The 22,500-nt window shown below is 39.2% G+C and overlaps 3 protein-coding genes across 4 annotated transcripts in view; 2 read left to right on the forward strand and 1 right to left on the reverse strand.

The window, feature by feature from the left end:
* The window catches only part of LOC135111599 (ATP-binding cassette sub-family F member 3-like), a 15,774-nt gene extending 12,527 nt beyond the window's left edge, over window positions 1-3,247 (forward strand). For both annotated transcript variants that reach the window (XM_064025078.1, XM_064025077.1), the window contains exons 14-15: window positions 1,927-2,147; window positions 2,858-3,247. In XM_064025078.1, coding sequence (XP_063881148.1) covers window positions 1,927-2,147; window positions 2,858-3,010 — 374 coding nt within the window. In that variant the 3' untranslated portion in view covers window positions 3,011-3,247. The remainder of the gene's footprint in view (window positions 1-1,926; window positions 2,148-2,857) is intronic.
* LOC135111597 (histone acetyltransferase KAT2A-like) lies at window positions 2,362-20,587 on the reverse strand. The gene is made up of 16 exons (XM_064025070.1): window positions 20,463-20,587; window positions 18,096-18,433; window positions 17,498-17,624; window positions 17,217-17,341; window positions 16,809-16,967; window positions 16,517-16,650; window positions 15,606-15,797; window positions 15,061-15,176; window positions 14,573-14,690; window positions 13,754-13,997; window positions 13,465-13,628; window positions 13,033-13,253; window positions 12,373-12,533; window positions 11,516-11,740; window positions 6,458-6,548; window positions 2,362-4,543 (listed from the first exon to the last, which is right to left on the reverse strand). Exons 1-16 carry the CDS (start codon window positions 20,581-20,583, stop codon window positions 4,347-4,349), a joined length of 2,733 nt encoding a protein of 910 aa, XP_063881140.1. The 5' UTR covers window positions 20,584-20,587; the 3' UTR covers window positions 2,362-4,346.
* An 818-nt stretch (window positions 20,588-21,405) lies between these two features.
* Window positions 21,406-22,500, forward strand: part of LOC135111600 (protein C-mannosyl-transferase DPY19L1-like) — a 22,665-nt gene continuing 21,570 nt past the window's right edge. Inside the window, exon 1 of the mRNA XM_064025080.1 lies at window positions 21,406-21,727. The gene's annotated coding sequence lies outside the window, so the exon portion shown is untranslated. The remainder of the gene's footprint in view (window positions 21,728-22,500) is intronic.

Genomic DNA, 22,500 nt, shown 5'->3' on the forward strand with positions numbered 1-22,500 from the left:
TAACAAAACACAATTCATAATAAAATAGGATTTTGATTCCACGATCTCCTCCAAAGTAAGATTTTTGAGATTAAATATAAAACAAGAAAAAATCTGTATATTCCTTACACTTTTCCTGAATGCAAGTGCCTTCCCCTAAATGAAAGTTTGCAAAAACATACACCAGCTTGGTTCTGGCCTTCCATCTAAGGTCACAGCCCTCACATTGTCGTATAACAGTACAAGAAGGTTTTGTTTTAGGAGCATCCATTATATGAGAAACCAATGATACGAGATGTGTAAATTAGGGACTATTTTCTTTATGTGAGCGCAAAAATCCGATGACATGAGCTTCAGTCCAAGGTGAGTAAAATTACAAAGTTTACAATGTGTGCCTTACTTCACCCTCCCACTAACATATCTAGGCTGATGTATGATGATTCAGATGTGCAGAGACAAGTTTGTGAGCACTGAAAGTCAACCACACACCACTCCCCTGTCTCCTACCTACTATTCATTCACCCTGCCAGTCCTCTTTAAAACTAAACTTGGTGTCACTCAGACTACCACCCTTACGGCCTTACAGCTCATTATTATACTTGCACTCTAGCATCATTTTGCTTGCAAGTGTTATTTACAATACAGTGAAGTACAGTGTAAGTGCTTTATGTGACTGATTGGTGCTTGGAGCCTTGGATGTGTTTCTGTGTTACTGCTGGAGTGTTCTTTCATTCACTGTCTTTGGTGTGGTGTTGTGTGTGTGTGACTGACCATGTGTTGTATAGATTGTGCCTTATTTTGCCTTAAAAGTGCTAACTATGCCTTCCAAGTGACCAATGAGTTCTGGTGCGAGTCCCAGCAGTAAGGCTAATTAAACTAGAGTGCCAATAACACTTGCAAGGAAGGTAGAAATTGTTAAGAGACACAGGAGTGGTGAGCAAGTTACTCTCCTGACTACACATTGGTGAGTGTTATGCACATTTTATATGTTTAATTAATATGAAATCATGTTCTTTGTATGCTGTTTTATCTTTCAGGTTGTTTTATCAACAGTTCTGTAATATAGACACATTTGTTGTGTTTAGTATTATATGTTTTAGCTTGAAAAGTTAGCTTTGACAAGGGTCAAGGAACCTAACCCCTTTTTTCCTCATAAGTTATGTTTCATTATACGAGAATTCACTATATGAGCAATTCAGATGAAGCCAAACTGCTCATATCATTGGGACCTTCCTGCATTTACTAAAGTGAGCAGCTTGTACTTTGTACCTAATGCCACACTACCTGGCATTTTATGGCACTTTCATTTATCGTAATGAAAGTGCTAACAGTAGACAATGATGGGTTTAAAGCTCTATAGATATCTGATATTTCCTTGTCATGAATGTGTGTAAACAGCTTCTAAACCTTAAATGAATGTTATTGGCACATGGAAGTTATTATGTGCAACACAAGTGGTAAGCAGCAAGGCTGTAACAATGAGATACTGAACAAGGGGAATGAGGAGAGAGAGCACTCCCTTCACAATTAGTGTGAGTTGAGACCATGAATGAGATGGATGGACAGTGAGAAGAGAGCTTTAGATGCAAAATAGAAGTCTGTAGAGCCAGAAAAAGTGGTTGCCCATGACGGAGGAATGAAGAGTGATTGTGAATGTGAATCCATAAATGGGATATAGTGTTGAGGGCCTCGAGAGGAGGTGTACCTGTTTTTTATTCACTCAACTGATCGGGTCAGTTGTAGGTAAAGGAATGGGTATGTCATGTTGTGAAGCAGTAATAAACTTGTCATGTTGGATCCTGCAGTGATGTTGGTATGGCTGTGTGTATGTGTGTGTGCATGTGGATGCCTGATCTCGGTTGTCCTTCTTCATTAGTGTGGTTCATTTAGATACTGATGATGGAGAGTGTTTACTGTATTACTAAAATACACCTTTGTAAATTTTAGGGCGGCCAACTGAAGACTACCGTCGTCAGCTTGGGTCTTTTGGTGTAAGTGGTGACCTGGCCCTACAGCAGCTAGCCAGTCTGTCAGGTGGTCAGAAGTCCCGTGTGGCCTTTGCCCTCATGTGTATGGGCAATCCTAACTTCTTCATCCTAGATGAGCCGACTAACCACTTGGACATAGAGACCATTGAGGCACTTGGAGAGGCAATCAGTAGATTCAAGGTGAGCATGGGAGGTATTGATGTTGGTATTTTATGAAACAACCTTTGATGTACTTATGAACACCAGTCTTTTTCCCTTCCACTCTCTCTCTCTCTCTCTCTCTCACAGATATTAAGTGTGATCCATTAAGGATCACACTGTTTTTTTTGGTTAATTTTATATTTGAATGAAGGAGTGTGTTTGGTTCAATGTATATATCAAATACATTGTACTGTTTTTATGTGTATTTTATTGTTCTATTGGTATGTAACTTTACAGGATCTAATTTTTCTTTACAGCTGTAGTCCTTTTCATGGCCCTGGTTAGGTGCCAAACTTGGTGCAGTGCTTTAATACAGTTTACAACAGTCTTGACATGTGGTGTTTGGTGGTCACAACACTGGCAGTGCTTGCCCCTGTACATTCAACTCTGCTGATTGTTTTGTTACTTATTTAATTTTTTTTATTTACTGTATGCCCCTCATGTGTTTTTTTACAGGTACAGTAGTTGTTTTTATGTCCTAGATTATGACTTTACAGTAGTATAGCATTAACAAAGGTGAGTGACATACTGTAGGTGCTTACTTAGGCTGGTTCTGACCTGTACCAAAAAATTGGTTAATGATGTGGCTTAGAAACAGAACTCCATATTTTGTTGACCCCCTGTATAGATATCAAATATTTATACATTTGTGTGTAAGTACATGTGGGTGACACATTATTTCTTTTCAGGGTGGAGTGGTCTTAGTATCCCATGACGAGCGGCTGATCCGTATGGTATGCACCGAGCTGTGGGTGTGTGGGGACAAGAAGGTGCGGTGTGTGGAGGGCGGTTTTGATGAGTACCGGGTGCTTGTCGAAAAGGAGATTCAGGCCACCTTATAAGGTTGTCTGTTCTCTAGTGAGCCATTTTAACCACATTTAGCTACAAAAATTTGAATTATGTTGTCAATGTTATACCGAACAAGGTTTTCTGTAGAACTTTGTGATATGGTTGATTAAATATTTATTTATTTATTTTAAAAGAAAAATGCTTTTATACAGAAATGTTCTAACATGCAAAATACCGAAGTCTTATTTGCAGAATCAGTTATGACAATACAAGCATTATTTATCTACATACATATGCTTTTATTCACCAACTTGACATTTTCAGGTAAAGATTTTATTTTACTTGTTATAAAGTTTATACACTTCCCCATTCAGTGGTGCTACTAAAATTGATAAACAAAAACTGATATTTCAAAACCCAATAAACAAAATGTGTGTGTGTTAATGAGGCCATCAACAGAAACACAGCCAGGCTATGCTGGCACCCACCCCTAAATGGGCAGCCTCATGATTTGCTCAAAAGAAAATAATAATTTAGTTCTCAAATGAAATATTTACTTTTTACAGCTGTCTTTGATGAGAGTGTTTAAGTGATGACATATTGACCAACAGTTGTTTCAGAGTTTACAGTTAGGGTAAAACAGTGTTTACAACTTTCCCAAGTGATGACTTATTGACCAACAGTTGTTTCAGAGTTCACAGTTAAGGTAAAATAGTGTGTACAGCTTTCCTGTGGGGGCCCTTGAACAGATTGTGCATCAACTCGACTCACTCTCACCCACCCATCCACACACCTGCTGAAACCAGGTTAGCCCTTGTTGCCTATATTTTTCTCTTTTGATGCACATTCACAACACATTACCATCATCACCACTGCATCATGCAAGGCTGATAAAAACAATGTGTAGAAAACTTAATGTATATTTTCCAGTTATCTAAATCTGAATTAATCTTTATTATTTTGCAAAACAACCTTTAGAAAATATGTGCATTAAATATAAGATTCAGATATAAAAAGTATCCAGACTTTTTAAGGTTGCTACTCTTTGTCAATACATAAAACACTACCTACAGCAGGGGATCAATAAATATTGTAAAAGTAGCAGCACAGAAACACATCTCACAGTTCTTGCCCACAATAAACAAGCCATAGGGACCACTTGGGAAATTTAGTATGCCTTTTTACATACACATCCTCATTCCACAATTCTGTTGTTTATAATTACTATAAACAGATGTATAGTTTTGCAATATTAATGCTGTGACCAACGAAATCTAAATATTTAAAGGTGTATCAATACCAATTCTTGTTTCTCTCCCTACCGACTCCAAGGAGGAAAACAGTTGCTTCCATTTCTTACAGTTTAATCAAAATTAACTCTATTATGATTCATTTGCTTTCTAACAAACCAAGTTCTCTCATCTTATTAATGTAGTACTTTTCTAGATTGTTGGCACATTTGTAATACTCAGTCTCTGGGTGATTGTAGAAACGACAATTCTTGAAAATACGCAGCATGTCCGCATTGAACAGCCGGGCATTCACGTAATAGTTAGCCTTGAGGCGCTCTGTCATGGTCTTCAGATCTGCAAAGGATGCACAAAGATCAATCAATATCTCATTTCAGAAAAGACAGTAACCATACTTAACAGCCTTACCTCCTGCATTCCTGTTGTGTGTGTGTGTGTGTGTGTGTGTGTGTGTGTGTGTGTGCAAAACTCTTGCAAAAAGGAGTTAGAAGTAGTCTGGCACTTTATATTTCATTTTCATTCCCATCTTAAAATTTGATTACCTATGTTAAATGACTAGCCAGAACCTTCCATCCCCATTCTAAAACTGATTAAACAAGATAATATCCTATGCCAATTATCACACCACATGCAAACACTATCAGACAACCAGAAGACCTTTCTGGCAATTTCCTGACAAATAGTGCTTGTAGGAAAACACCATATCTTATCATGGTTTATTTATTCAGCACTGGTCTATGTATCCCCACTGTGTCACAGCCTGTGCTACTATACCAGTAGTGCCAACTATGACCCTATAACTTTTGCTACACAAGGTCCTGTGAGGAAAGTAATGTCACTGGGCAATGCTCTCACCAACTGATTGGCATCAAACTGTATCCTGACAAAAGCCATATATGTTTATAAGATACTGAGTTATTTATATCTACATGATTTGACATCTTACAAATGTAAGAATATGAAATGTATGAATACTGAAGTCAATTTGCCAAATTTGCCATGTTTTAAAAGTAGACAGGAACACATTAGCCCATCAACAGGCTAGAGCATCATACATCAGGGACAAGTTATGTTTACATATCTTCTTTGACAGCTTCATCAGCTTGTCTATGTGGAATCACTCTCTTAATGTGCATTAGATCCAGAGTGAATTGGCAAAGATTTTACACAGGATGCCCTTCTTGATACAACCCTTCCCATTCATCTAAGCTTGAGACCAGGACAGAGTTCCACTGGTGGTGAACTTTATCCAAATTCAGTTCTGCTGGAAGCAGGCCCTTTTCAAGCCATTACCTGTAGTGTTTGGCCTTGTTAAAAAGTGCTGAGAAATTATGGCAAATTTTTGTTCAATGTGCTCTTAAGTATAATATCTTAAACATTTTTTGATACCTAAATGTTACAGCAGCCATAAGCCTTGATGCTCCCACCTGGAGCTAGCCACTGCATTAGCTGCTCACAGGCATTCTCCAAGCAACAACTCAAATGGAGTGATTAATGGATGACTTCAGGAGAGTATTAGATGCAAAAAATGTCTAAGAAACAAGGAAGAATGGCTGCACAAGATAAAAGCTAAATAGAATGCAATTGCATATGTATGAATATGATGTGTCTGCATCTGGTCTGATGGAATACTCTTACCAAATGTGGGAAAAGGGATAGGGCTACTATGATGTAGCAGGGGTAGACCAGATCTACAGCTGGATGCTAATACAGAGACCCAGGTATGCTTGTGCACCCCACCCATGTAAAAGCATGGTCAGTGAGGGCCCGTCCTCTCTGTTCATGCAGGTCCTGAGGCTAAGGATGGTATATATATATATATATATATATATATATATATATATATATATATATATATATATATATATATATATATATATATATATATATATATATATATAAATTTTTTTTGCATGTGTGTCTGAGGGAGAGGGTAAGACCAGTACTGCCTTGTGAGGATGTCAGCCAAGTATAAAGACAATTTTTGGGGCTTGTGTATGTATGGTTAGTAAGAAAAACTAATAACATCCAGTGTTCCTCAAAGTGGATGAGACATTGCTAATACTAGGCAGCCCTTATAACTAAATCCCTCTGTTATATGCAGGAAGTATTAGTTGAATTAATAAACTGGTAGCTGGTAAAGGTTTTAAGCACTAATAAACAGTATTAACAAATTTTGAGTTGTGAGAATTCAGTTCCCAGGAAACCACTACATTACCACCTCCCCCAACAGCAGAGGATGCCACCCACCCATGGGACACTTTATATGGTCGTAGTAATCAGGTACTTCGTTGGGGTCCACTGGGACTTGGAAGGGCCAGGCAGCTGTGTGGTTCTTGACCTGCAGGGAGGACACACACCAAAGAATAATTTACATCTAATCCAAATTAATGCAATTTTCAAATTATAACTTGAATGAGTCAAGGCAAACTTCTGGTCATGATACAGATCCCTAAAAGATCAAATACTTAGTTGAGGGGATCAGCTATTTCACATAATTCTCATACATCCTAAAAATATCTACTTGGCATATTTTTATTTCATGAGTATGAAAATTCTTACTGAATACTTGGAGAAAAATATATTTTAAAAGTATGTTGCTGAAATCTTCCTGTGAATGTTCCTGAACTTTTACAAAATGAGATTTGATAAGCTTTTCCCAAAAGGACATAAACTAAACACACTTATACATAACTGATGGACACACTAGGATAAATTAAAATGTTAACATTCAACCATATTTAATTCACTCACTGGTTTGTCTATGCTGTTCCTATACTAAATTATGAATAATATTCCATATACTGTCCACTGATCTGTAGATACCAAAAAATCCTGTAGATAGAGCAGACAGTTCATCACAATCACAGGAAAGAAATTATCACAGAACTAACAGTGAATAAATTGTATTCCTGTAATGTTTCAGACAGGTTTAACTGAAAGGGCCATGAAATAACAAAATTAATTTATGTGGAAGGGTGGGTGTGAGTTTGTGTGAAGTCAGTTAGCATAACCATGGTAACTACTAGGAATATGGAGTGATCTTTCTTTTAGCTATGCTCTTAAGAATCTTTAAAGTAAATGCCTTTTAAATTATCACTAGTCAGAAAGATTAGGGCAAGGTTTGTTTACTAAGGCAGACATTCCAGCTGGCTGCCTGCTTGATGTACCAAAGAGATACCTAAAATTATATAGCAATGTAGCAAAGAGCAGCTGTACAGCACTGGCTACATGAAAAGTGGTGCTACAATCTGGCTTAACTTTTTTAAATCGATGTCAATTTTTACCCTATCATCCAGATGAATTTTTCAATATTTTACTCCAGCATCACCATACAAGTCATACTAGTACAGCAGCAGTGATTAAATCAATAATGTTAGCAGATGAAAATTATTTTGTCTAGTACTGTCTACAATAAACAACATTTACAAGCAGATATATCCACCTCATAAATGAACATATGTACATATATAATTCTTTGTGCATTCCATGTATAATTTCATGATAGTATTATGAATGTATGTATGTCATACAATGAAGCAGTGTTCTTGTGAATATGTACAGACCAAGGTGATGCATCATCTCCTGTATCACCTACATGTCCATCTAATTGTAAACTATTTTTTCATATACTGAAATGATACTGCTAACTAGAAAACAAAGCACATTACCAACCCCAGCACTTCTGAGTACATAAGTCAGGTTGTGAAGCATGATACATGATACATGATGCACTGTTCTCAAAAAAAATAAATTTGTAAAATTACTGTGAAATCTCCCATTGATTACTAAATGGAGATGAACCAAACCTAATAATCTGTTATACTTTTTCAATATTGCTGGCACCCTCAATACTATAAATACTCAATACTATTAGGCAGTTTCCATGTTTACATGGTTCAGTCTTTGTCACCAAATGACAGCTCTTGTCAGACTGCATGACAAGATCCAGCTTGACTATTTATTTCTTTACTTTCAAGGTTTTCCTCTGGACCTCATTGTATTTCTTCCTTGGTGTACCCACTTTATGCTATTGCATCTGGTAGTACAATTCACATCCATCACTGGAAGCTACAATTAAATGATGAATGCTAAACTTATTGAAATGATCATGTCAAAAAAAGTACTATAAGTCTCCTAAAACATTCTAATACCGTTGAAAAATCAATTATTAACTTTGTGGTGATCACTTGCAGAGCTGGGCACTCTAACTATAACTTTCACAAATGCAAAGCTGTCTCCAAACTTGCCACTCCTGCTGAGCATCTAAATTAACACTGAGGACTCAGAGTAAACAAACACAAAAGTCAAGAGCTCCTTTCTGCTACCACTTTCATTACTTTTCAATAATCCAATTTAAAACTTTTTAAAAATGATGATTCCAGTAAAACAAGCAGTAGTGGTGAGGGTTAGTACCTATGGTAGTAAAACTTGTTTGTATTTACAGAGAGTTTGGTCACCTTGAGGATTTGCCTATATGCTGCTCTACCTAGTCCGTCATAACACTCATCTTTGTCTAATAAGTTAACTATTCACTGCTTCAGAAATAATTCTAAAAATTATCTTTTTGTCTAATAAGTTAACTATTTATTGCTTCAAAAATAGTTTAAAAATATTGCAAATATTTGATTTTCAAGGATAATAAACATGATTTTGGTATATATATATATATATATATATATATATATATATATATATATATATATATATATATATATATATATATATATACACACACTTGACAACACTGGAAAGTAGTGTTGTTCAGTGTTGTGTGTTTTAAATATATATATATATATATATATATATATATATATATATATATATATATATATATATATATATATATATATATATATATACACACACTTGACAACACTGGAAAGTAGTGTTGTTCAGTGTTCTGTACGGTGATTGGCTACAGCCACAGGTCAGGTGGAGGCTGGTTATTATGGCATGGGAATGATGTAGGTGATCACCGATCACCTCTGGTGCAACAGAAGTAGATTTGGTACATCTGTGGACAGCTGAATTCCCAAGGGGACCACTCTGTATAAAACAGTTTTATATCATATCGTGTCATATTTTATATTCTTTTCTTTTCATCTATATTCTATCTAAGGATGGTGCTGGTCAGACCATTCTTTCACTCTTGTCCATTTTTCCTATTCTGTAATTGTTGACAGACTCAGTGCTAATTTGGTGTTTTAGAGGAGGCTGAGTTTCTGAGGATGAATGGCAGCAGACACCAAACTTTGCCTAACTGTGCTGAATCCAGTTGTGGGAACACTCTAGAGCTATCAGGGTGGTAGAGTAGTTGTGTCTGAGATCTCTCAGGGCTGTTTTGTAGATGGTGCTCTATTTTATATAAATCCCTAGATTGATGAGCAACTCTGAAACCTGTTGTGGGTGATGGAGAAACACTTGATGAGCTTTGATGTGGGTGGGTATGGTGTGAGGTGATAGCCATTGTAAAAAAAAAAGGTTTTGGGACACCTGAGATATCTAAACCCGATCAACTGAAGCATAAAAACTGTTATCTGACCTTGCTATTGTCACAATCATCCCAATATACTTCCTAGTTGTCCCTGAGTCAATCGGCTGCTGCCCTGTGGGGCCCTTTGAAGACCAGAGTTCTTATGAACAGGCATTAGATATTGGCAGACAGACTAATAAATAGAATGAATGGAGCAACTGTGAACAGTGAAGCATGAAAAGGCCCAAAAAATGAGTAAGATTCAGCTTGATTATTTAAGAAAATTAATTGTTCAGTTCTGGTACCCAGCTCTGTAAATATCTCCTCAACTAAATGGAAGAAATCTAGATGGATGTGGTAGTTCAGGTTGACCATCAATACTTCAGCATCCTTGGTAACACAGCCATCCCAAATCAGCAGATTACCAAATTGACCAAGGTTTACCTCTTGGCATCTGACATGTCTAAAAGGATTTGAAGTGTACCTAGTGTACCAAAGAATGTCTTCAAATAAAATGAAATAGCTACTATATTAAATGTAAATTATACACAAATATTATGAAACAGGTAATAAGCCTGGTCAACTTGTTAATATATTCTGCTGCTCTTTCCTAGTCTGGTGATTGTCTTCCTCCACAAAGCTTATGCATCGGAATGCCATGGGGCTACTGGAATCTCTACACCCACCCCTCAGTATACTCTCTATGAAATGCATTAACTCGTCCAATCATCACCGTGCCAGACATGTCCACACCATCACTTCACTGTTGAAACCATTGCATTATTTCTTGATCATGATCTGTACTCCTTCCATCTTCCACTGTTTTCATACGCACATGTGTTTCTTTGAATCACTGTCAGCGAAGAACTGTTTCAACTTTTCCTATTGCTTCTCTATATCAAAGACAGCTGATGATTCAAGTCATAAGCCTCACACAAGTGATGAGCAGGAATGCCACAGTCCAGCTTTTGTAACACTTCCACTTTCCTTTTATTGTGTAATGTTTGCATTTCGTGCTATGATTTCCACTTCATTCTTCTTTTGGAGTCATGGCTAGTGTGAAATAAGGGTCACAAAAAAAAAAAAAAAAAAAAAAAAATCACAAGAAAAAATGTCAGCTCAGCACTGGTCACACACACACACACACACACACAAAATGGTGGGCTTCTTGAATGGACTGGCAGTGTGGTTTGGAATCACTCCTAGTGTCAAAATTGTTGCTAAGTTTACTTGCTACATTTCTACCCTAACATGTTCCACGGACAACAGAGCAATAGTAATTTGGTAAGATAACTGTTAATAATAGGTAAAATATATAAAATACCAGGGAGGTGTTTTGATGTCCTCTTACTATAGTGTATGCAAACATAGGAGCAATTTTGACACAGGAAAATATGTACAACAGTGGTACTATACTATAATTCCACCATCATCTGAAGCTGTGCACAATAAATTAATCACATGACCATGGCATATTTAAAAGATAGAGAATACAGCCAGTTGAAAATGTGCCAGATTAAGCAAAATTCCAGATTAAACGATGCTTGAGTATTGGTGGTCAACTTGTAAAATTTTTAAAGGTTTATGTAAGAGTAATGCTAGCAACTGGCTTCAACACTCTCCAACTGTAAGTGCAATAAAAGACAAATTTTTAACAGCTTACAAGCAGTGACTCATCTCCCAGGAGCTCAGTGGCAATGGTAACCATAAAATAATGACTAAAGTAAATTTTTCTATCTTGAGAGGCATTGATGCATATCATTTGTGATGCAATGACAGCATTTAGAGGCTCTTATAACATAAATAGGTTAATGAGTGGCAAGAGGACTAACATTGCACAAGAGAGTCTTCAGCATGCTGGTTAGGTACTCAGCCTCCTGGTGTTCCTGGCTTGGGGAGCGTGCAGGCTTTGATGTAGGGGGTCCCTTCCATCCAGCCTCCCGGATCCCTGGTATGCTCTCAACCGGAATCTCTCGCACGCCATCCCTGAAGCATGTGAGTCCTGGGTGCACCTTCCGGATTTCACTCTGCTTCCTTTCAATGAGTTTTTTTATTATCTGTTGAAAGGTAAAGAGATGATGGGGATGGCAATATCTCAAGAAGTGGTTGTGTATACTTGTGTATCTCTTCAATTATTCCAAAATAAGCTTCTTGATACTCATTACTTGAATTTTCATTGAAGGTAATAAATACATACAAGTTCTTAAAACACCAAAATAAAAACTGGTATGGTACAGTAAAAATCATCAAAGAACCATGTTCAGCCACTGTTTGCACATGCAGCTGATGAACGGTCACTGTTGATATCACTGTGTATAACGGAGGGAGCAGTAACAGTGGCAGCTGCAATGCACCTTTCTCCTAACCAAACTCACATTGCCATGTATGGCGGCAGCAACAATGTCTTTGGTCAGCACTTCTTGCTAAACTAGCATCAATGTGGATGGCACCGGTGGCAGCAGCAAGCTCATTCCCCCAACATTCGAGTTATCCTAATCTGCAGTAAGGATTTCTCTGTGGCTCGTTGCAGCCCATCCTTTGTTAGGCTTTAAAACCCTCATGTTAGAGTATGACTTAGAAAGGAACTGACCACCTGCATTAGAGTACTGCATGTTAGTGGTGACCTGACTACTTGGAGCACCTGAATCACCAACATACACATGTGAGTAAGGCAAGGTTCACCACTCACCTCTTTCTGCCTCCTAATGACAGCGGTGAACTCTGTGTAGACAATGTTGGGGTTGAGTTCACAGCCCATGAGTGTGGCACCTTCATAATCTTTAATGTATCCCTGATAAACCGAGCGGGCCAGCTGTATGTCCTTGCTGAACCCTTGCTTCTTAAAGTATCCTGGAGATAAATAAATTTAGTGCTGCTATAGCTTTATCAAATGACATCTTATAATTGAAGTCATACTGAAAACTTCCTAAGAATGAATATGTAAGAAGCTAACATGTAATTTCAATTCTGTCAAAAGAATGAGTAAAAAGGAAAAGTTTGACAATGTGGAATGTGCAGCTGACAGTGTGTTCTGTTTCAGATGAGGCTTGCTATTCCTCATCAATGATCTGAATTCTCATAAAAAAAAAAAAAAAAAAAAAAAAAAAAAAAAAAATATATATATATATATATATATATATATATATATATATATATATATATATATATATATATATATATATATATATAAAGGAAGGAGAAATGTAATGCAACTTACATTATATAATAATACTTTAATTAAAATAATGAAAAACACATACATTTAAGGAAAAAATGGCATCCAAAAAGCAACAAGATATTATCCTTGGAGCTCTATGCTAGCCTGCACAGAGCAGTGCAGAATACTTACCAATGGCAAACTCATCCGCAAATGTAAGAAAGTGGAGGACATTGTTTTTAACATGATAATCCTTGAGGTGATTCATCATGTGTGTGCCATAGCCTTTCACTTGCTCATTAGAGGTAACAGCACAGAACACAATCTCAGTGAAGCCCTGCGTGGCAAACATCCGGAAGCAGATCCCTCCAATTGGACGATTGTCCTTGATGAGGGCCAGAGTGCGGTGCTTCCTGAGAGTACAACAGGAGAGGGAGGGAAGGTGCCATTAGCATTCTTTGATTACAAGATAAATTAAGGTTACTAATGATTCCACATTTTGTAAACTCATTCACAATTTCTTTCTTTTCAAGTGAAATTAACAATGACTCATGAAGTTCATTATCATACTCATTAGTGAGCCTTACTTTCTCCAATGAATGAAGAGTGAACTGTAACACTCACGGGTCAAACACAAGACGCGTGATATAGTCCTTGGGCATTCTGGGCAGCTGATGGGAGAACACATTTTGCAGACCAATGAGCCACAACATGGTCTGCTTGGATACCTTCTGGGTCAGTGAGTTGCCGATCACATGGAACTCAATGTTACCCTTGCGCTCCTCCAGCTGAAGTCAGAGATATCTAGTGGTGAGTTACAGCATAGCAAGCATAATTGTAACTTATATACAGAGATGGAAGAACACTGCTGCATAAAATTATGGTGCATCATATTTGGGTAGTAACAACTTACCTTAGCTGCCTCATCCCTTGCTGCATTCTCTGAGAAGAGTACCTCTGGCCCAACCATCTTCCTAGGATCAGTGATGGTGGCCACAACTTCTGCCACCATATCCTCTCCAAGATCCTCAGATTCCAGCTTCATCCTCTTGCTGCTGCTGCTGTTGTTGCTAGTGGTGGTGGTGCTACTGCTGCTGCTGCTGCTACTGTTACTGCTGTTCTCACAAACATCCTCCCCTTCACGCTTTTCTCCTCGGCTGTAGGCAGACAATACATTTTGGAGAAAAAAATTGGTGAATCTTTTCTCAAACTTAAGTTTAAACCATTCAAAACTAACTTTTACATGAATTTCTGACTGAACACAAGGACTGAAAGTGTAATGCTGCAAGCAAAATGTGGGCAGTGAAAAAGAATGATACTGACAAGCGAAAGCAGACAGAAATGAGTACAATTAAGTGAGCACATAGCACATAACTGGATAACAGATTGCAAGACATGGATGATGAAATGATGGAGAGGCTGGCGCTTTAATGCATCAGTCAGATGAGATAAGAGTAAAATGGTTCGTGTATAATGAGAAAATGGCAGAGTAACTTAGAAAAAAAGTAATAGGGATCGTAATGTAGTTGGTAGAGAAATTTGGAGGAAGACTCATCAAGAAGGCTTAGAATGGACTTCACATATACCATATACCCTGGCAAGCCAACATAGAGCAAGCATACATGGAGCTTTTCAAAATGAGGATATTGACACTTTCTATACTGAGTTATAATGATATGGTATAAACCACAGAGGTTACAAGACACCACCAGGCATGCCCCGACTGCCTCACCTCTCCTCCAGACGAGCCCGGCGGGTGGCAGCAGGTGTGAGGTTGACTGTGGTGTACTGCCCCTCTCCTGGAGGAACTGTTAGCCTCTCAAACTCTCCTCGTGCTGGTCCACTCCCTCCTGGGTGACAAGAAAATAAGTCATGAGTTTTCTCCTATGACTGAATTAGGTGAATTTTGAAAGGCACATCACTTGTGTATTTTATAATTATTAAGGTAGCTTGTTTCTTTCATAATGAATAATAAGGATAAACAGAGGTAAAAGAAGAATTTACAATATTATCAATGGCTGAAAGGAAGAAAAGAAAGAGCATGGGTCACAAACAACGGAAGAAGAGGTACATCACTGAAGCAAAGGACAAAGGAGTCAGGGGAGGATAGTGTTGTCCTCTCCTTGAACTATAATGTAGGACTCTTAATTTGAACTAAAATCTAGAATAATGCAATCAGGTAAATGCAATAAACATAAAGATCATGATGAGATGACGTACCTGAGGCTCTCTCAGTGGCCTGTGCATGGAGGTGTGGCGGCAGCTGTGGGCGATAGTCGGCATCCCATATTGGGGAGGAGTTTGAGTACACCTCTTCTTCCAACATTGAAAGGAATCTGAGAAAAAATAAACAAGTTAATAATTTATTCTCAATACCATAAACATATAATATGACATGACCTTGCTTTTTCTAATTAACCTTTAATCCATCTGAATGAAAGTAACCAAGACATCAAATTTTGAAAGCCTCCACACAAGTCTACATGTGCTGGCCTTGTTCACCTAAAGGGTCACCAGGATACATTCTATCACTCTGCTATACTCTCAACATATTTAAAATCCCATTAGTCTATCTCTTCGACTTCCATTCTTTCCCTCAGTCCATCATTTATCACCCAATATTTATTATACAGTGACATGCTATCATTCTCATCTTCATCCACTTCAACCTGCAGACTGCAGACTTCTTTACTGTCCAGGTTTCACTAGCATACTTCCTTCTACCTTCACACATCACACAAGCTTCCAGTGGACAGAGTACACACCTAGGGAAGTGGTTCAGTAAGAGTTGCTTCTTCTCTGGTGGCATCTTGTCCTTCTCGGCTCGAAACTTGTCCAGCAGCTGCTTGCGTAAGGTATGGAATACTGCCCGGAGGAAAGTGCGGCCAAATATGGCTGTGGTTTCATGGTGGGGGAGGGAGTCACACAGCTGGGGCACATAACTGAAGCAAAGCCATCTGGAGAAGGGAAGTCCCATATTGGTATGCATTTAAGTGTAAGTAAAACCTCTGCAGTGTCTCAAAAGAAAACCAATGTGATGATAAAAACTGCTGTTATAATGTTATGTTTCCCATTTAATGCCGAACTAATGGGGAAATAATAAGTACATCAACAAAGATCAAATATTAGCTCAATTTTCTAATTTTTAAACCTTTTACTCTTATTGCTCAATCTAAGCAAACATATCTCTTCATCAGTGCATATGAATCTTTAATAAGATAAAGGTTTCTCCAATGGTTGCGAAAACTTAGCCACATTCCCCACCACAGCAGCTAGGGATTGAGGTGTCTTGGCAGGGTTGCTGGGTTACACTGTCAAAACACCTTGGCTTGTGTCTCACAGCCATTCTTTGTAAGGTGAACAGAAGCTAAGGCATGCAAGAAGCCCTAGTTGTCTCCAATCAGCCATGAATTTTAATCCAGACCTCATAATTGTAAGCTGAGCACAGTGACCAATACATCACCAGCCCACTTTGTGATCTGCACACATTCAATTACTACTTTTCTATTTTCGGTATTTGTATACCAGAGATAAACTTATTTCATCTCTGATTCCTGGGCCGGACTTCCATTTAATTTTTTTTTTACACTTGCATCACTTTGTGCAGTCAAATTTTCATAACTTATGAAAATACAAATTCCTCAAAAGTGACTTTTCCTGGCTGAACATATCCAACCTGGTATAGTTGACTTTGTATGCTGAGCTCTCCTCTGGAGTGGTGTGGGCACGACGAGCAGAGGGCGTCTCTAATCGCCAGTGATTGAGGCAGTGCAGAAACATCTTGGCAAGGTCACTCATCATCTGAAAGTCCTGAAAACACCATGAAATTTTAATACTCTTAAAAATACTGAAGAAACTTCATCTATTCTCTATTTTTCACAGAATGGATACTAAGGAAAGCAAAAACTGATAGAAAAATGAAAACTAAGTATGAAAATCATCTTTTTCTCATGGTAGACAGTACTTACCTTCTGCTGTAGGCGGTTAAATTTATGGAAGACAAAGTTGGTGACACCCTTGAAGATGGAGGGACGCTCAAAGGGTGGTGTTCCCAAAGGCACTTCCACTGTTGGAGGCGTCACTTGAAGGATACACTTCCGCAGCCGTCGGAACAGGTAGGAGTACACCTGTACAGCACACAAAGTCATCAGTTCAGGAGTCTTATTAATAAACATTCAGGCTCAAAACAATAATACTCATTTATCTTTTGACTACCTATCAGTTCAAACAGATCTCTCCTACAGACTTCTACTGAAAACAAAATCTCTCTCTTAAATCCCTCTTTAAGTACATACCTTCAATAACTTCTCCCTCTATCCTTTTCCCTTCAGCCCTTCTTGTCAGGCCTTTCCTCAACAACCGTGACACACACTCACCTGCTTGGTATCAGGGTCCTCCTCCCGATGGACACAGATGAAGAGGTTTTCCACATCCACCACAATGGAGAGCAGGCGGTCAAGGTCATCATCACTAGCAGACTCTAGGTGGCTGACATGCTTACCTGACAGGAAGGAAAATTGAAATGGTTGTTTATATAAGTAAGCCATCCACCTGGGCAGTTCTTTATGGCAAGCATCATATACAAATAGACAAGACATGAATAGGTCATTAACCCATTGAAAGCAAGGGGTGCAGTGAGGGGGTCAGGGCCACATACTCAGCATGTGGGAGCAGCTGCGGCAGGGCTGTGATGGGGGTGCTGCTGGCTGTGGAGTGTCTGGCCGGGCTGGATGGGTTGGGGGCGTTGGGTTTTTCCACCCATTACACTTGCAATTCTCATCCCCCTGGTGTAGGAAACTAGTATTATAGCATTTGGATGAAATATAACAATGGTGCATCTTAACAAGAAAATCTAGTCTTGACTATAGTAACTTGTATCTATTCTTGAAATCTCACCACAACTGTGCTTTCTTGCTTTATGGCTGAGATGTGGACATCAAACAGTGAGCTAAGTTATAAATTGGTGTCAAGAAAAAAGTGCTGCAGTATTATGGGTATCAGTAGAGGCACTGCATGCCAAAGCAGCAGATGATCCTTGAGAGTGAATATGCACAATGAATGAGAGGAATGTCTAAAGGACTCACAACATTGTGGGAAACTAACAGCCTTTCAAAGACTAATCCCTGGTCCAGTACAAGCAAGCCTGACCTCTGTACCAGTCTGGACATGTTCAATAAAAGATGAACATGGATTTCCTTTACCGCAGTGTCTTAACAACAAAAACAGCTTCAAAGGCAGCAGTCAGTCGCACTCACTTTACATGCTGAATAAATGGCTAGCTTCTCCAGCTTCTTGTCCCTGGGCCATGCTCGAACCTGTGCCTTCTTCTGCTGGATGCGCTGTACATTGCTAACTCTTCCAGCCCCCTCTGCTGCCCCTCCACCTGCTGTTGCTGCAGCCACTGTTGCCTGTGATCCTCCAGCTGGAAGGGAGCCTACACTCCCACCTGCCCCTGCTGCAGTCATGGGTGCCTGTGCAGGATTCTGCTGTTGCTGTTTTTGATGGGGACTAGTGCCTGCTGCTGCTATTGCTGCTGCAGTCGCTGCTACTCCTCCGCCTCCACTCAAATTTCCACTCTCTCTTGAGGCCATCACTAAAAATACAAAGAACATGTCTTACTGACCTCCTGACTGCCACAGGTCAAGGTTGTGTGCTCAGAGAAAAGAAGTGTGCATGAACGCATCTGTTGATTATAGCTTGTTTGCCACTAGCTACTATTTCACACAGCATGAAAGCCTCAAAGAGCAACAATTTGTGGGTAATGAAACCATTCCTCTCAATGGAATGAAGGATATTCATTAAGAAGCACACCTGTTCCACTGCAGCTGTTCTTATCTGCCTCAATGGCTATGTCCCATCATTCTGAACGTTCAGAACCCCATGTATATGCCTCACAGATTTATGATAATGCAACCAGGAGGAGGAGGAAGAGGAGGAGGAGGAGGAGGAGGAGGAGGAGGAGGAGGAGGAGGAGGAGGAGGAGGAGGAGGAGGAGGAGGAGGAGAGAGAGAGAGAGAGAGAGAGAGAGAGAGAGAGAGAGAGAGAGAGAGAGAGAGAGAGAGAGAGAGAGAGAGAGAGAGAGAGAGAGACCTGCTCCTCTTCCTTGTTGTCAGATGATTAAGGTGTGAAATCTTTGTCCTTGCATGGGTATACACACACACACACACACACACACACACACACACACACACACACACACGTCTTCTCTCTCTCTCTCTCTCTCTCTCTCTCTCTCTCTGGAAACTGCAGACATGCATGAAGAAAGACACGTGTTGTGGTGCTGTACTCCTGTGCTGAGTATGAAATGGGTTTTTATTGTGTACTTCAACCTATGGGCGTTTTAATCATGTACTTAATGCATCGGATGACCAAGCCTGTGCTCAACATTCCAACAAAACCGTCGAAACCACAATACAAGGAATGTCAACTAGTCATATTCAAATCTAGTAAGTCAAGTGGTAGAACTTTGTCATGTTTACTGGTTATGGTAAGTAAGCATTTCATTTCTAGAGCCAAGAATTGCTAGCAACCCTTCCTATCATGTTTGGATTCCTAAATTTTTAACCTAAGAAATCTGGTCCCTATGTTCAAGTCGACCTCCAATCTTTTGCTTAAATATTAGGCCCTCAGAACTCAACCTGTACCTGAGGAAATACAGTAGGTTAGGGGAACAGTTGACAGGGTGCAGCCCCCATTAGGTCAGGTTTGGGGGGGCAAGGGAGACACAGCCCCGTCATTATGTTAGGTTGGGTCGGATTTAGTTTGTTAATGTTCAACAGCCCTGTGGCATGTGGGATGAAAGTGTGTGGCTCTGAGCGGCAGCGAGTGGCACCTGCAATGATGTACTAGTTAATTTCTCCATGTTTTGTACTAATCTGTTACTCATATTTTATCGGAAATCATTAATTTCTAAGGAGGTGAGAGGGGGACAAAATAAATACCGACTTGCAACAGAAACCGTTTGTAGACTCACTCAAAACACTGGAGGGAGAAAAAAAAAAAAAAAAAAAAAAAAAAAAAAAAAGCCTGCCATCATGACAGGTATTTTCTTGGTGTTTACTGAATGAAGCCTATCTATTTATAAAGCAGGCTGACATTGAACTACGAGTGTAAACCCAGACTATGCGTTTAAAGTTTTCAGAAGTTCCTTACCTACTTAGAGGACACTTTTAGGTAAGGTTGGGTTAAATTTAGAAATAACTTCAACTGGTGGACCTCTCAGAGTGTATGTGCCTGTTGCAAGGCTGTGCACGGGAGTTAAGGGGCACGGCGGATGATGGGATGTTAGGCGAGGAGGTACAAGGTGAAGTAAAGTCTGGACCAGCTTTTTTTTTTTTTTTTTTTAGTTTAAATGGCCTATGATCCCTTGTGCATCACCTGCAGGAAACCACTAGGGTAAGACAAGACTCCCTGGGTGGTGATACTGACGGGGACTATGTGGAGGCAAAGGTGGTGGCAAATTTTGACAACTGAGAGGAAAGAAAATTAACCAAGAATCATAAACCTTGCTGAAAATCATAACACATTCAAGCGCGTTTTAACCGCTTACACCTACTTCACAAGCTCAAGGTATACACGTTATGCTTTCAATCACTACTGAACGAGATGAGACTATACATTACCAGCAGTGGCCCCCTGAGAGCCATGGCCGCAGAGTACTGGGTGACGCCTTGCAGGGCAGAGCGGGAGCGAGGGACTGGTGAGCCGCCGCCCAGTGTTGCCAGATTGTTTTGGCCATATCATCGTACTACACAGGTTGAAATTATTGTACTTCTAGTAAAATTATCGTACATATGTAATTATTCTAAATATTGTGCAAAACTGCCACTTTCCAAATACAGCAGAATTTAGGTTATATATATATATATATATATATATATATATATATATATATATATATATATATATATATATATATATATATATATATATATAGAGAGAGAGAGAGAGAGAGAGAGAGAGAGAGAGAGAGAGAGAGAGAGAGAGAGAGAGAGAGAGAGAGAGAGAGAGAGAGAGAGAGTGTGTGTGTGTGTGTGTGTGTGTGTGTGTGTGTAATGAAAAAAAAAACAACAATGCCCTTAACAAACAAAACACTTTCCTAAATACATATCATTAATAATTGGAGAAAAACTACAGGACACTTCGTTAAGTTGTTTACTTACTATGTAGGAGATTACTCGTCTTGTTCTTCTATATATACATCCGGCACGTCGTCAGCAGCCCCGGCACTCTCTTCATTGGAGGAATATAGCACTCTTGATGTCATGTTTTTTTTTATCATTGACTGATTGATGGCTTGAAGGTCGTACAGTCACTACTATATGTGGAAGCCAACACACTGCTTCGCTAGGATGATGTCTCTTACGGTTTCTGTTTTTAGCTTATTTCTGTCTTTTGTTTTCACTCGGTTTACACTAGAGAAGCAGCGCTCACAGTCAGCATTAGCATGAGGCAAAGAAAGACATCCTAGTGAAAAATCTGAAACAACCTTAAACTTGGAGTTTCCATCACTATCCTCCAGAGTTTTTATGGCACAATCTGGCAACGCTGACTGCTACCTGACTAGTTCACCAGTCTGTGTGTCGCGTGTATGCGTGTTGTTAGTACGCGTCTGTTTCAACTCCCAGCCTGACAGAATTTGTGTTTTTTTTTGTGTGTAACCACGCCTACACAGTGGCTGCCAAGGCTTACCCATGAGTTAAACCTTCTTTAGTTGGTAATGAGGAAGGCGTGGGCTCTAGCAGTGGACACCCGAAGGCAGCAGTGGGTGAAAACAAGCAAAATAAAGAAAAGTTTGGCTGTGAGAAGGTGCTAGACAGCCAGCCATAATGACGAGGAGGCAGGAAGGTATATCACCACCACCACCACCATCACCACCACAGGGAAGGTAAGGTCAGGAAGTGTTAGAATAAATTTAGGTAACTTAACGTAACTTTTTAATGAATAACTGAACAATCCACGGTTTTAACTCATTTTAACGCATCTCACCTAACCTCCAGCACAATATATCCCTGTGTCAGCCTCGTCTCGTTGCTAAAAACCGTAAAATTTAACTTAATGAAAATGTAAACAATCTGGGTCGTCTCTATTTATCAGCCATTATCTATCTTATCTGTGAGTGTTTTAAACCAATACTGTCGCAAAGCGGAGCCACATGACCAGGCTTTAATATCCGCTCGTTAGATATACCTGCCATTAGTTAGTTTAAGTTTTGCGAGGGTTTAAATGAGTGAGAAGGGTTGGTCGTCCCCTCCACTGGGCCCCCACCGCCATCTTGGATAAGGCTCCCCAGCCCCCTCCGGTTCCAATATTATTTTTTTTATTTCCTAAGTATTTTATTTCGGCTTATAGCTATGATTTTATGGTTTGTAAAAATATTTCGTTGTTTTTTAAGTTATTTGAGCGCGTGTGTTGCGTGAAAAGTGTTGATTTTGGCGTTGTTTTTGTGTAAATAAGAGGGCCGTTTTCGGCGTATTTCTTTACGGTCCCAAAGCAAATTTTTTTTCATTTCAGCCTGTACTAGGTTCTTATTGGTTTTAAAAAATAGTTGGTGTTTTTTTAAGTGTGTTGCCGTCCCGCTCAGTGAAATGTGTCCACCGTACACTTGTTTTTATTCGTGTTCAACTTCCAATAATATTGAATTTTTTTTCGGTAGATTTT

Source organism: Scylla paramamosain, chromosome 22, assembly GCF_035594125.1.
Source record: "Scylla paramamosain isolate STU-SP2022 chromosome 22, ASM3559412v1, whole genome shotgun sequence".
NCBI classification, from domain to species: domain Eukaryota; kingdom Metazoa; phylum Arthropoda; class Malacostraca; order Decapoda; family Portunidae; genus Scylla; species Scylla paramamosain.

Coding starts and splice junctions, on each gene's coding strand:
- LOC135111597 (XM_064025070.1), bottom strand. CDS start 20,583: ATGATATGGCCAAAACAATCTGGCAACACTGGGCGGCGGCTCACCAGT. Junction 15,798..16,516: donor TACAAAGTCAACTATACCAG/GTTGGATATGTT, acceptor TCCCTTCTCCAG/ATGGCTTTGCTTCAGTTATG. Junction 12,534..13,032: donor TGCGGATGAGTTTGCCATTG/GTAAGTATTCTG, acceptor ATTTATCTCCAG/GATACTTTAAGAAGCAAGGG.